Raw genomic sequence first — 15,820 nt, forward strand, 5'->3', positions numbered from 1 at the left:
CTATGGTTCGCTGAAACTCCGGTTCCTGTAGGGGTACACCGTTGTTCAGATTGTGGAAACTCTGCCACCACTGAAGGGTCCGAAGCAGCTTGTCGTCGTCGATGGTTATCTTGTCTGACCACGATCCTTGGGCCTGCGTCCATCGGTCCGCGAGGAATTCCTGGACTGGCCTCATGAATAGGCGACAGTTTGCCACCAGATGGATGCAGGATGCCATGGCCCCTAGGACCGAAACGTATTTCCTCACTGAGAGCCTGGTGGTTTGTCGTAGTCGGCTCGCCAGCTGATTGAGTTTTGAGGTTCTGTCGAGAGAAGGCTTCACTAGCCCTAACTGGGTCTCGAACTGTGCCCCCAGGAACACCAACGTTCTCGATGGCCGTAGAGAGGATTTTTCGAAGTTTATGGCAAATCCCAGCTGTTGCAGAAGCTGCATGGTGGCTTGCAAACTTGTGTTGGTCGACGCAGTCGTCGAGGAATGGGTATACGTGGTGGCCTTGCTTCCTTAGCAAGGCCGCTACTGGGGCCAGGCATTTCGTGAACGTTCTGGGGGAGGTCTTGAGCCCAAAGGGAAGAACCGTGAACTGGTAGTGAGTCCGCCCTATTACAAATCTCAGGAATTTCCTGTGTTTCCGACACATTGGAATATGGAAGTACGCGTCCTGTAAATCCAGGGACGCTAGAAAATCCCCTTCTTGAACGGCGCGGATCACTTCCTGCAGCGTGAGCATTTTGAATTTTAGGCTCTTTAAAGACTTGTTGAGATCGCGTAAGTCTAAAATGGGACGCCATTTGCCGTTCGGCTTTTTTACGACGAAGTATCTTGAGTAGACTACTTGACCTCTCTGTGATGTTGGAACTAATTCTATCACGCCCTTTGCTAACATGAGTGTTACCTCTTATTGCAGTATCCTCAGATGGGAATGAGCGGTGAACGCAGGTGGAATTTGTGGAGGGCTGTGCTTGAATTGTAGAGAGTGCACGTTCCTTATAGTGTCCAGCACCCATTGATCCGTCTTTATTCGTTCCCATTCGTTGACATATGCTGACACTCTTCACCCCAGAACGGTGTGTTGTCTGTCACTGCTGATCTTTATTTTGCTTGTCTCTCGACGACGACGGATAGGATGGTCTCTTCCTGGACGTCTGGAAGTTCCGGCGTCGGTTTGCCGTTTGGGAAGCACACCTGTACCCCTGGGAGGGATAAGCCACCTGCCAAAGGATCTGTCTCCAGACGCAGAGAATCTGGAATTACCTGAACCCCCTCTAAAGGGACGAAAAGACTTGTAGCTTCGGCCACTCTGGAGGGCACCCAATGAACGTGCCGTGTCCGAGTCCTCTTTCATTCCCTTTAGGGCCTCGTCTACCTTCTCTCCGAATAGGAGGTCTCCCTCAAAAGGCATATCTAATACTTTGTATTGTACCTCTGGTCTGAAGTAGGTACATTTAAGCCATGACTGTCGTAATACGACCCCATTATTGACTTGCTTGAAGCCTGACTCAGCGAGGTCCACCGCGATGTTTATTGCGTGATTGGAGGCTACCTCGGACAAGTAACATCGCTGCCTTCCTATGCTCTTCCGGAAGATGATCCAGCAACGGCGCTAGCCTGTGCCACATCTCTCTGTCGTATCTGGCTACAATAGCCAGAGAGTTTGCGGCCTTTACTGTGGTTGCTCCCACGGATAGCACTTTTTTGCCAAAGGCATCCTGGCGTCTTGCTTCATTTTCAGGCGGAGTCGTGCACTTGTGCTGGGCCTTCGCCTTCCTCGCCGCTGCCGCCGACACCACCGATTCTGGCGTTGGTTGGTAGGATAAACACTTGGGGGTAGACTCTGGAGCCTTAAACTTTTTCTCGAGGCGTCCTTTCACTGCTGGCTCCGAAAAGGGGTGACACATTGTCTGCAACCCCTCCTTCCACACGTGGTCTAGTATTGGTATTGAGAACACAGACCTCCTTCTCTTACCCATGTGGTCGAACAAAAAACAGTCCTTTTTCTGTTCTTCCTGGGACAAACCAAATTCCTTACACGCCTTCTCCATCATAGAATGGAATGATGCAATGTCGTCCGGAGGGGACGGGTGAGCTGGGCTTCTTGGGGTTTCTAACTCCACCTCTGATTCCCAGGTTGGATCCCTGGAGGGGGACGAGGAGATATCCAACATGGCTCCCCTGTCAGACTCCGAATCTGGCAGCTCACCTTCCTCTTGGGGTGCCAGTGCTGAGATTGGCGTGCGTAGGTGCGTCGGTGGACAGGACGGGCCCGGCTCGTCGACGGGTGACTGTGGCAGGTTTACCTGAGGTAGTCTCTGGTCCAACGACTGTACCAAAGACTGAAGCGTGGACAGAATTTCCAACGACAAAACAGATTGAGGATTGAGAAGAGGGGCAGATACCGGTATACCGGATCCCCTCGTCGACGACTTGTCAACCACTCGTAGCCCGAGGTCTGCCAGGCCAGCTATTCTCCCGCTCTCGTCCTCCCCCGAGGACAGCGTCACAGCCTGTTCTTGCAATAAAGTATCCGGGGGGATCGGATCAAAAACTTGAGGCCTCCATGGCTTCCTGTAGAACCCCCGTTGACGAGGCCACCGTCGCAGTCGTTGTCAGTGGGACGGTGGATACCACCTGCGTCAGTGGCAGGGTGGAGGCCGATGACTGGACCGCCGTCGACGACGGTGACTTAGCAGGTGGTTTAGGCGGTCCCGCCTTTTCCACACTTGGCCTGCCTTTACTCGACTCTCGACTCGAGGTCGATCTATGGTGATCGCCCGAGGAGGATTTCGGCCTTTCCTTGTCATACTTTTTTGATGAAGATGACGATTTTTTCGACGAGGATTCTGTAGCTGAATGACTCCGAGATGACTTTTTCCGTCGGTCGAGATTTCTTCGCCGGTGGTTCCGACGAGGCAGCACGGTGTGATGTTTTCGCCGATTGTGTGGAGCCTACCTCCGAAGGGGGGTATGCCCCCGCTCCATCATTCAGCCATGCCACCAGCCGTCAATTTCGGTCTTTGAGGGTCTTTTGAGAAAACTCTTTGCATATGTCGCAGTTATCAGCCGAATGATGAGGGTGGAGGCAGTATATACAATCCATATGTCCGTCCCCCTCGTAAACTTTTCAAGCCGCACGTCGCGCATGGACGGAACAGCGATTTTCCTGACATGGAGGAAAATGTTCCTCGAACTCCAACTCCAGGTACACAACCTTGTACAAAATAGTAAGACGACGCGAGGAGATCCCATTACTTTGGAGACAGTTGAAATCTGAAGGGGAGCCGCGGGGGCGGGCCTCTTATACTGGGACGGCCTACGGAGCATGCGTAGGCGGGTCCTAAAAGGACGTAGATAGGACACAAAAGTGTCGGAAGTTTTCCTATAGGAAAAGGCTATATATGTGTACCGAGGGTCCCAGTCTGACGACGGGGAATATTCTAAGCATGTGAATCCATGAAAGATCCAATGCTGGAGAACACAAACGCCATTTTAGAATCGAGTCTTGGCAAAAAATACCAACCGGGGAATTAATATTAATTAAATAAACTGGCGGTATGTTCAAGGCTATGAGAATTAAATAATTAAAGTTGGTAGCCTCGAACAATGGGAAAAATCCCATAGGAAAATATTCGCGGTCTAATATAAAAAGTAGTTTCCACTGCCACCAGCCAAAACTCGATCAGGGGGGACGGGGACGTGCCCCCTTGACTAACAGACCCAGGGGCAATCGAATTGCCCCAACCAGTACGTCCACAATATGATGGTTTGTACTGGTTTCTGTTAATAATGTGGGACTAGCAAAGCCAATGGTGACTTTACATGCCCTGGAAGACAGTAGTCAGTCCCAGGGTATGGAGTCTATGGTGGGGTGTCACTATGACACCCCTGTGTTAGTGCACGGGGGGTGCTGTGTAACACATAGGAAAAACACATGAGACCTTATGGAGTAAAGGACCCCGTAGCCCATAAGACACATTACCAGTCAAAGAAATACCATTAATCATGTCCAAGAGTGGGAGGAAGAGAGTCTGACTCTTGGCAGGAGGAAAAAAAGAAACTCCAGAAATCCAGCAAAGCTGCTGGGGGACTCACTAGGTTAGGAAATTCAGCCTAAAGAGAGAATTCTCCCTAACAGAGCCCCCTCCCCCATGAGAGCAGGGCCCTGTGCCACTGCACATGCCTCGGGCCGGCTCTGGTCAGTAACAATGATAACTGCTTGGCAATCAGCTCCCGGCAGCTTAGCAGAGAGAAAATCAAGTTATGTGGTCCCCCTGTGAGCTCGCAGCCCCGTCTCTTCCAGCCTAGTCAGCTGCATTGAGCATACAGTAACCAGCAGCCCAGCTTCAGCAGATGAAACCACAGCCAACGCCACCGTGCAGTACATTTTGTAAAAATATTTTGTACATTCGCCCTGAGAGATGACAGGTTGAGAGGTATGAGAAGATCCTTCTGTTGGTGGGGGAAGGTTCTGGGTTCGGGGTGACTGTGGATCTGAACGTGATGGGTTCCTTGGGGGGGACTGTTGCAAATGCCTTGTTTGCATGGAGTAATGGAAGGTCTTTGGTGTCTAGTGCAGTTTGCTGGTAGTACAGAATTGATGCAAGGTTTCTTACATAAGGTAAGTTCCTTTTAGTTTGGGCACATGGGTGTCTCAAATAAGCCAAAACTATTGCATTGCAGTACAGATAGGGAGGAATGGCATACGAGGAGGGACACCAAGTTTTTAGTTGTTTATTTGCCCACCCATTGGCTAGGCATGTTGATCCCTATGGCCATTCCCGCCCAGTTCCTACCCCTCCCTGCCCAAAACACCTAATCGTGGGAAGTTGTTGAGCTCGCTTTATTCCAGCTTTACCATCAAACATTGTGTACAAAGTGCCTACCAGTGTTTTTTCAAAGCAGCCATGTGAGAATTAATGGCATAACCTTTAGTTGTAAACCCACTATTGGGGCAATAAAACAAGGTCTGCTTGAGCCACTCCATTTATGAGCACTGCATGTCCTTCTCTGGAGTCTTGTTACCAACACTGACAAACGCCAATAGTTTTGGCTAGTGTAGAAGTATTAGGCATTTGGCAGGTAACAAAAGCCCAAGCTATTGGCATTGGCAATGTTGGTTTTTCTTTAGTTTGGTTGGCAGGGACCTTCTTGTTCGCATAGGGAAAGACGGGCGTTTATCCCATCCTTAATGGCAAACCCATAAGACTTTCCCTTTGTGTCTGTCTCGCATTTCTGACCTCACCCAGTATATACTATAAATGTAAAGAAGTTCTATATACCAACAAATAAATTAATTACTACTGTACGCTTTTCAAATATCATTTCTTTGCTATGCTGGACTCTCATATTGGACACAGGTTAAAAATGTTGTTGGGGGGTGGGAGGGTGGAAGAAGTTTGCCGATTTAGTTACCTCTTGGTGTAACCACATTTTGATCTTTTTATAGTAATATCCAAAAGGTCACTTCAAAGAGTTTCAGTTGTCATACATAAATTGTCACAAATAAGGGAGACAATCATGATTTTGAACCCGTGGGACCACGTCACTTCAGTCCTGAAGCCTTTTCCCTGGCTCAGGTTTCCTCCTGCATCAAGTTTTACATCACAAATAAAACTGTCCATTGATTAGCCACCAGTTCTTTCAGGACAATATCATTTAATAGAGCCCAAATAGGAACCTTTGCTGCTTGGACAGCTTGCTGCAAGAGTGGGATGAAGAAAAGTTGACTTTCCAAAAGAATCTAAAAACTCTTATTTTAACTTCCTCTTACTAAACACCTCAGTCAGCAGCAGGCTCTTCCTTTGCCCATCTGTGGTGCACCTTGCGCTATTCGCTTGAACTCTGAATCAAACAACAAATGGGGATTCAAAGATTGCAAATCTATCTTTATCTGAACAATAGTGATTTAAAAAAGGCAACGAGTATCGTTCATATAGGATTCTGCGTTTGCTAGCCACTTTGCTACAGACACTTGAGATTTTAGCCTCCAAAAAAAGTAGCAGAGCTATTCTAGCTATAATCTTTTTGCTAAAGTGTTTTATCAGCAACATATAGATCAAGAAAATACACAAAGAACTGAACAGAAAGCAGTACTTCTCAATTAATGCCACAGATGTAGAATTACTGAAATTACTTCCCAACAATCAGCCTACACTAAGCAGAACATTCTCCGATATATCCAGCAGGACTTACCCAGATGCTCTCCCAGAACTTCTCCCCTGCACCATTATCCCCATGAATGTGTTCAACACATCCTCTATATACCAGCTACAAGCAATGTAAAAATCCCTGATACTGATGTGAAACACCCTGCTGTTGTTCGGCCCGATATGCACCTGCATGCCACTATGACCATGACTTCTCTTGTGTTCTATGAAAGCAAGTGACCTGGGTGTGTCCATACAATAGCATATAGTAGGAGAGTGAAGTCACTGATTAAGTGAATTCTTCCAATTTTTCTTCAAAGCTCTGCATATAATACAGTCCCCAACAGTGAACTTCACCAACAATTTAAAGTGTAGAAACCCTAGCCTGGTGCATGCAAGCTTGTTGAGATGACCCATTATCCTAAATGAAAGTGAAAAGAGGCCAGAAGGCGACTGGGAGAGCAGAAGTGGGGGAAGCCTTGCGACCGACTAGTAAGCCACTGTGACTGAACACAGTATTTTAGTGTGGGAGCAGAGGATGTTCGACGCAACAGAGTCCACTGGGGATCAGAAAGGCCTTGCAAGCCCCCCCACTTATCAACAGTCTCTACCCTTGATTCCACTGCCTTCGTGCTTCCCCCCCCTTCAGCACCCATCATCTACCCTTCTTCCTTCTTCACAATCTAATTTACTTCAGAGGTTTCTACCATATTCCCACTTCCAGCACTCAATTAGATCATGTGCTCCTTCTCAATACCATCATCACTGTTCTCTAATGTTACCACTTCTTTCATCTCACCAGTATTCGCCATCTCCCTTCCCTCCGACTTAATATCACTTCTGCCACGTCATACTAGAACCTCCTTTGGCCAAATACCAACTGCGCTCTTCTCGTCTTTGCGCTTTACACCTCTATTCACCAGCCTTCTTTCACCCTCTTTATGGTCCCTCGAGTCTACTGTCTCTCCAGGTTCTCCTTCCTACAATCTTCACTCCTTGCCAGCCACCTCCAAACTCCAGTCTTCTTCTCTAAATGTTCTGTTCCATCAACTCTCTCCACACACCCCCAGTTCCTCCAAAAATACCCTTAACTGTCACTGTTTCCTTAATTCTATAGTGCTCCACCACCTCACCCCAATTTGGGCTCTCCAAGTTTTTGCACCTGTGTATAATAGTTTGCTGCTCCTACGATCACCTGTGCTCATTCCGGGCTTTAGGGGCAGGGCCAAGCCTACATCTGGCTGCCATCCTTTCTCTCTCCATTGGTGTGCCGTGCCATGCATGTACAAGCTCCAGTCCATATGTACCTGCAGTGTGTGAATCTGAAGCAAGAAAGCCATCAGTGCATCTTTAATACTACGAAGGGAAAAGGATTTGTAACGCTGTTCCCTCACTGAGGGCATTTTTGTTTGGGCAACAATGGATTGAAACATTTAAGTCTTGTGCATGTGAACAATCTGCAGAAGGAACGTTGATGGCAGCACTGTATCACACAGAAGCAGGGGGTGGGTGGTTTGAACCCTCTGAGGTTTTCCATGCTTCGTCACATGTGGTTTTACACACTTTGCACTGATACTGAAGGTGAACCTATGTTAATGGAAGACCTTTTATAAAAATTGTGTTTTACATTTTTCTGTGAAATTACTTCTTTGTTGGGGAATGCTCAAAGCATGCGTCCATTAACCTTTTTTCTCCCATATTTAATCCTGCATGTTCTAAATTCCCAGTGGATTTAAGGCTGATTAACTTGAGGAAGCTTATGTCTTTGTTGAGTTTCTCTCCTTGCTGAGAGATCCACAAGAGTTCCTCATGTAATTATCCGTTGGTAAGCGATGGAGAATAGGGGACGCTAGCAAGGATACTCCCCAGGCCCATCATGCACCAGAGCACTTGGGCACCTGCCCCACGATTGTCACCTCAGGTCAAGAGTACAAGAAAAGGGACCTTGTTACACTATGGCAAAGAAGTCTCACCATTCTTCACACATTTCATATACAACCAGTTTTCAGGCCATTCCTCACACATTTAAAATGCTGAAATAAAAATGACCTCGTAGTTATTCTACGCAACAGTAAGTATGCTGAATGCAGAAACAGATGCGTTTCTTGAATGTTTGACGCCAGTATCATTCACAAAGACAAAACACTGCAATTAGAGAAACAGCAACATGGTCCAAAACACTATAGGTGTTGAGAAAATATTTCATAGCATCAATGAAATAAAGACATGTTTAGCAGGGCACTGGCAGTAAAACACTCCAGACATTAATACCTGTTTGTAATAAGCCGTGAGTTGACATATCTGTACTCTCCTTCATATCTTTGCTCTGTAATGGTCATTTTCCCAATCGGTCTTCTCAGGTGTGTAAGGAAAAGTCCTGATACAACCAAATAGGCCATCATACTAGCTGGCCCCTACAATAGCAAAAGAAAAGATTAAAGATTTTCATACTCATACACATCATCTAGAAGTGAAAATAGTTAAAAAAAGACTCAGTTAAAAAAAAAATTGGAACACATGGAGATAGTCAGGTTGCGTTAATAAGCAAATGCATTATGCCACTTTCATTTATTATTGCAATAATTGCATTTAGGCTCCTTTCAAAATAAGAAATATAGAAAAATACAATTTATTAAGAAGCAAAGTAAAAAGCCACCAAATAGTGGTCTTCAAAAGACACTTTTGTAGATGTGGGATTTGACAAAAATTGGATTGTGTCGTCCACTAACTATGAACAGTACTGTATCATATGATCAACTGTACAAAAATGAAAATAATGGATGTGTCCCTTATATACTTGATTACACATGAACTATTTGTTTGATTTTCTCCGATTGATCCTCTTTTGAAGACCACTATTTGGTGGCTTTTTACTTTGCTTCTTAATAAATTGTATTTTTCTATATTTCTGGTTTCTACCGTCTTTGATATATGTTAAATCCCCGACTATTGTTACATCCAAGGGTAGCCAACTGGGTCTTTGCCTTGTACTTACATTTTTTGTCCTCTCCCAGGTTGCCCCCCTATACAAAAGAGGACCCCCTTATACATGCTTGTTTAAGCTATGTACTCCTTTCAAAATAAGAATTTGAAAACGGAATCATAAAAAAGTGTATGACAAAGGACTAGTATGTTAATTCAAAATGCAATCAATCGAGCAGCATCTTTTCACATGATGAACAATTTGACACTTGGATGTCTCAGACACAAAGGGAACGTACTTCGCAAAATTGTTAACACTGCTTTTCAATTGAAAGAAAAAGTATAACATTATGGTTAAAATAATTTCTATTAAAGTATGTGGGGCAGAGCCACCCATGCAGCATAATGGTTGCATTCCAAGAGCTACAGCGCCATCTTTCTCTCTCTCCGGGACCCCACAAACCACTGAGAGCATTTGCATGCCTACAAAGGGGAAAGTGAGCACTCCCTTTATGAGCCAGAGATGAAATTTAGAGAGCTGCAAGGGACAGAGATCACCAGAGCTTCACACTTCTACCCCACTCAACCATCCTCCCCCATGTCATTGGGGTTGGGGGTATAAAGTTGATGCCTCTGACCTGTCCAAAGCTCTGAGAACGGCAGCATGCTTGTCATCAATGGCAGAGGTAGGGGTTTTCAGTTTGGGTTCCGGCGTTGAGCAGTCGCTTGGGCCTAGCAGGTGATGTGCTTTGTTAGGACACGATGCAGTGTCAAGCTTGTTTATATGCAGTGCAATACTTCGGCTAGCTGGAGAAACGCAGACACCAGTATCAGTACCTTCCCTATTGTTCAGGATACAGGTAACACAGGAGTGACCGGTTATGTGTGATAAAATGGGACACTCCGGCTGGTCTGGCCCGCTGGTTGCTGCAAGGCCTTCGCTAAGGTCTGAAGGACTTAAGGACTCATGGAAAGGATACTCCTCCAGTTCAGGGTCTGCTTTTCTGGCTCTGAAGATCCATTGCAGAGTGGCTGGTCCTAGTCCACAGCACTGGTCAATCCCGATGTTTCCGGGAAGTGGTTAGGGGACAGATCTTCCTTCTATCTTGGATGGCTCCTTCACCTCAGGCTGAGGGATTTGGACAGTGCACCTGTCCCAATGGTAGTCCAGGTGAGAAGGTTCAGAACATCTCTTCAGCCTTAAAGGATCCTGGAGAAACGGAGGGAATTCTGCTGAAGGGGTCAAAAACCCCTTCAGCAGGGCAGAAGTACACTATGATTTTGGCATGGAGTTGCGACAAAGGGGAGTATCAGGTTAGCAGAGTACCACTTTGGAGAAGGAATCACCCACATCTTTTCTCATACAGGGCTATGCACCCTTGCCAGATGGCAATTCCTTACAGCACCGTGCCCAGTGACCTCAGTTCTACCCTTTTTCCTTAGCACTCGGATGCTGGCAGACCACAGAACTAAGGTGTACTTACTCCCAACAGCGTCAGGTAGGGAGGGCGATGAGGAAACTTTGGGTGGAAAATCTATCAGAAATAACATTACAGAGAGGTAAATCATTTGTTCTTCTAATGAACTCCTTCCTCCCATAGATTCCTCATCTATGTTGGACTCCCAGCAATACAATGACCTGGCAGTGGGAGGGTAGATAGGCCACCATCTATACCAAGAATCTCTGCAGGACAGCTCTGTTTAAATTTGGATCCTGACCATACATGGTATCTAGCAGAACCAGAGCTGTGTATTGCTACAGAGCAAGCCCAAATGCAATCCAAGGGGAAAGTAATCCCTATACACAGGTAAATATCTCAACTGGATTTCTGGGTAATCGAGTACCTGGTTATATTCATACACTTAATATTTAAAGGAAAATAGAAATTTCACAGTAGCTAAAGAATATAACATTTAAAACATCAGTGAAGAATGTAGATATAAATCAGAACCTGGATTATAGACAACTCTTGAATTTTTAATCTGTCAAATCCAACGAATTATTAGAAGTGATAGGATCAGATTTACATAGTGTCCTCTATTTATCCATAGAGAACATATTTGTCCATGTCATATACAATACATAGAACCTTTTCAAACATAGAAAATGCCTTACAACAACTGGCATTGTGTAAATCAGCCACAAATCTCTAAAAATGTATCACTTCACAAATCTAGAATCAATAGTTCGAAACAACAACAACTTCCAGCGGAAAGTCCCTTTTTTGGATGTTAAACAAAGGATGACCAACGCGTTTCGGTTCGAAGAGCCATCTTCAGGGTATAGACCTTCACTGTTCCTATTTCGCACCAATATTTATAACATGGACCCTGTAGGGTAATCGAGAAAGAGCACTATTCAGTATAAAGTCTTATATTCTAAAGAGTCTGTTAGGGGTGTAGAGAGGATAGAATACACTAACCTTGCTGATACGAAAGCGAGGCGTCCAGCCAGCCTTCTGGTGGACAAACCAAAGGACAGGGCGAAGGTAGAATGCGGCCAATAGAATATCTAAAAAAACAGATCAAGGAAGACCCATGTGTCAAAAGCAGTTTCCAACCTAGCAGGGACAATAAAATAGTCGGTACAAAATAGTGAAGGGGGGGAGGCTAAGCATGTAGAATAATGCCATGTGCACGGCAATGCCACGCCATGGGCAGTGGAGTTGTTGGCTGGATACAGCGTAATAAGGAGGCAAAGTGGCAACCTCACAGGCATACGTCCGTCCATCAGTGAGAGGGGCCGGAATTACAAAACGGAAGAAACCCGATGTAAATGCAGCAGCATTTACTTGGGATGGGGGCAAGTGAAAAGCAACGTACATGCTACTCAATCCTTACCTCAGTGTTCGAGAGTCTCTGAGGAGTCTGGCCGCAGCAAAACGCGCGTTCAGACTGGAAACTGGCGTTATGCGTCGTCCTGGCAACCCCGCGCATGCGCGCAGTTCCCCAGGGTGACGTCCATCTTGGAGTGGGCAGGAGGAGGAGCTTAGTAACCACGGCAATGCAGCATACACTAAGAGGGATCTCAACTCAAAGAAGAAAATAACTCTGTAAGTAAACAAAATATGAATGCACAACAAGGGGGCACGGGCGCAGCACACAGGGGACCGCTGGGCGCTCACAAAGTGCAAAAGAAAAGTATGGGGAGATCGCGAGCGCGCATGGGGGCACAACCGCAGCTCAAGGAGAACTGCGGGGTGCCCCATGGCGCTGACAGGTAAACATGGACAGCCACCACAGATGGCCGCCGTCAAGGCAATAGAGTTAAATAACGGTGAAAAGTGGTAAGAGGACCAATAAGCCGGTGAGTGCAGGGGGTCCTGCAGGTAGATCAACCCAGGGAAGCATGGTCCGAAAAGGAAACCGTCCAAAGGGGCATTGGGGTAGAAACTTAAGTAAAAGCGGCATCTAAGCAGTAATGTTTCACAAATGTGGGCATTGGAGCCCACATATCCGCTTTGCAAATATCCAGAACAAGCGCTCCACATTGGACAGCCGAGGTGGTGGCTGCTGGTGGAGTGAGCCCAGAGACTCTCAAGGACCTCCTTGCCAGATCCTAGCATTCTGAGTAGGGATGTAACGGTATAACGGTATACCGTTAAAGATACCGTGAACAACTTTATTGAACAATAATAACCGTCACGTTGTTTATACCGGTATACCGTTAAGTGTGCTTTTCGATCTGATTTGGAAAGGCTGCAGTAAGCAAGTGCTGCGCAGTCTTGGTCTTGCACTGTTGGATGTGCCGTCTGCAAAGGGGGCCTTGTTTGGCAGACAAGCGCATTGGGAAAGTGAGGCCACATTAGTAAATGCAGCTTTGCTGCTGTGACCGCTCTTTCTCTGATTAGCAGAGTCAGGTCAAAGATCAGCCGACTTTGCGCAAATTGTGTTGAAAGCTGCCGAGTGCCTGAACCTTTGTGTTCCCCATGCAAAGCTGGTAACGATGAGCTGACTGACTAGTTCTATAAGCATACCGGAGACTCCAGTTCATAGACTCCGCCAGACCTGGATTTCATGGGCAAACTAGAACAAAGTTATTTTGTTTCAGGCATTATTTGAAAGGATGCATACAGATTTTAAACGTTTTTACAGTCATGCTGCTCCGCGCTACAGGTCAGATCATCTATGGTGATTGTCCCGATTTTCAATTTGCAATTACCAAGACCACAAGGACATCACGAGGGTGAGCTGAGGGCCTGAACTGAAGTGAGCATTTTATTTTTCCTTTTGTTTGTATGTAAACAAATGTAATAAAACGTCAGTGACATGCAAAACAGTGGAGCTAGGAGCACTTTGCTTAGCAACCACTCAACCAGCAGGAGCAGAAATGCATCGATTCAGCCTGGCCCGGCATCATGTGCCATTAGTTCAGGAAGTCAAGGTCCTACTGCACTGATCAAATACACATTGGAACAGCTCTTGCTCTGGCTGTGCAAATTGTAAAAAAAAAAGACAGCCAGTGAAGTCATGCATATCAAATTACTCCCCCCAAAGTTTAGATTCAATGAACTTAAGTTTCTCATAGTCATGGATCGGATAGCCATCCAGTTCTGTTTTAGCTTAGAATTCCGGGATTTGTAGTTTTCCCACCAATTTGAAAGATGGGGAACTACACATCCCAGAATTCGAAGGGGGGAATTAACTGGATGCCCTGCTGATGCATGTCCACAAACAACTTTAGCTCTGTAGACCAGGCATGGACTGGCCTTTAGGGCAATAGGCCCGTGGCCGAACCAAAAACGCAAAATGCTTGTGTGGTCCCGTTTTTTGGGTCAAAGTGGGGCACTTTTTTGACCAAAGAGGGGCAGTTTGATGAGTGACTTCCCTATGCAGCTAATAGTTTTGACCACTTTTGCTGGATAAATATTCTTTTAAATGTACAATTTGCATCACATTTGATCAAAAATCACCCCCTTGGGTACTATTCAAACAGTGTTCCAATATGAATGAGTTCCCATTTGCAACTGTGGGCCTCTTTTATGTTGGTGCCCGAGAATGTTATGCCCCAGTCCGACCCTGCTGTAGACTGCGTGAACACTGGGCCTATCAGTGCTTTCTGCTAGTAAATACACGCCCCCCCCCCCCCCCGACTGTCCTCTGTGTAGATTTGCACATTGGCACTAGAGTTGTTGCTTCACTTTATCCTTCACCTACCTGCCCTCTGCATATGGCACTGGACTCAAGCAGGCAGGACAGATTCTACATTCAATTTGAAGTATCCAGAGCAATGGGGGTGAAATATTTCTTAGGTCTATTCTCAATTTGTGACACCACCCATGAAAGCATTCCTCCCACTGAACTCGCATCACAAGGGTCCTAATGCACTCAGACCTGGAGAAACGGTAATGATGGGGCTGTGGTGAGGTGGTAGCCTAGGTCATATTTGTGCCGATATGTATTTTAACTTTGTCATTTTGAAAGTTTTTTCTTTGCCACTATCTTTAAGAAGGTAAATGAACATTTATTGCAAGAATCAAGACAGAAATCAACAGCGCCCACTGAATGCTGTCCCTTTAGGATTACATGGGCAGTGGTGACTCCGACATCAGACCTTCATAATACACCAGGCAGATGGTAAACAAGCTATAGTGATTAGATCACTATGCAACCTTTCGGTGCATCTGTGTTGGCTATGACATTTTGTCAAAAGAAACACAATGACATGGGCTTTGAGACTGCACATGAGTGACTTTAATGAGATAAAGAGTTGTCAAAACAAACTTTTTGTCGCAGCGAGGGGCCATGATGCCCATGCCATGTAGTTCCAAAAAAATGTAAATCGAGGCCTATTTTCAAAGCGATGACCTGTAACTGAGCAGCAAGCTCATTGCTCAAAATGTGCATTATAACACTTCCACTGGTCACTTTTTCATTCAAGGTGATCACCGAGTGAGCGCCATGAAAGACCAATTCTGCAGCCGCCTTAGATTGCTGGAGGATCAGCTAAATCTGTGCAGAGACAAGTTTCAAAATGCTACCTTGCTACAGCTTGAAAATCCTGCCTGCGTATTCATAAATTAACTATAAAGCACTGACTTAAAGGTAAGTTAAAGAAGTTCAAATGCAAAAAGGCAATGTAAAAAAAGTTTTTTTGGTACAAGTAGTTTCAGTTGGAGCAGTTTTTAATGCCATTCCATAAACCATACGTGCCTGACACAAAATCAATATGTTAGCAATAGGAAGAATAAATACAGTGCCAAGAAGGAAAAGGATTTACTTTGGTATGGTGGCTTTGGGTTTTATATATTTATAATGGATAATGTTTTCTAAACATATGACAATGGGGGATTTCCTTGGTTCTATCATTGAATTTACATATAGTAAGTCACACCGCAAAATTCAGTAATCTCTGCCGGTATTCCCTGCTGCCATACCAAAGGGTAACATGTCCGTGATTACTGAACACCTTTTGGCCCGCAAGTAAACTAAAGGCTGTAATGTAAAGAAAGCGTGAGTGAGTGAGTGAGTGAGTGAGTATATATATATATATATATATATGCGCACAAGCGCATACTATCATCAGCCTCCACTGATCTGTGGCATGCAGATTATCAAGATGGCAACATGTTCATCTTCACGAGTGGGGGAGCTAAAAGCCTAAATGACCTTTTCAGCAAAGCTATTAAGTTTGCTTTGCCAGTCGCAGCAGGGCTCCCCCCTCCCCCTCCTCCTCTCCAAACGTGTGCTTGTGTTTTTTGGTGAAAGCAAGGGGTGGCATTTCAGTGGAAAGTATGTTGAAAAGCCCAATTCTCAC

General features: G+C 45.6%; 1 protein-coding gene across 2 annotated transcripts in view; it reads right to left on the reverse strand.

Moving 5' to 3' along the window:
- ABCD3 (ATP binding cassette subfamily D member 3) overlaps positions 1-15,820 on the reverse strand; it is a 949,084-nt gene that overhangs the window by 416,781 nt on the left and 516,483 nt on the right. For both annotated transcript variants that reach the window (XM_069641211.1, XM_069641209.1), the window contains one exon: positions 8,413-8,555. In XM_069641211.1, the coding sequence (XP_069497312.1) occupies positions 8,413-8,555 (143 nt within the window). The remainder of the gene's footprint in view (positions 1-8,412; positions 8,556-15,820) is intronic.

The sequence above is a fragment of the Ambystoma mexicanum genome, chromosome 1q, assembly GCF_040938575.1.
Source record: "Ambystoma mexicanum isolate Mex_15411 chromosome 1q, UKY_AmexF1_1, whole genome shotgun sequence".
Classification (NCBI taxonomy): Eukaryota; Metazoa; Chordata; class Amphibia; order Caudata; family Ambystomatidae; genus Ambystoma; species Ambystoma mexicanum.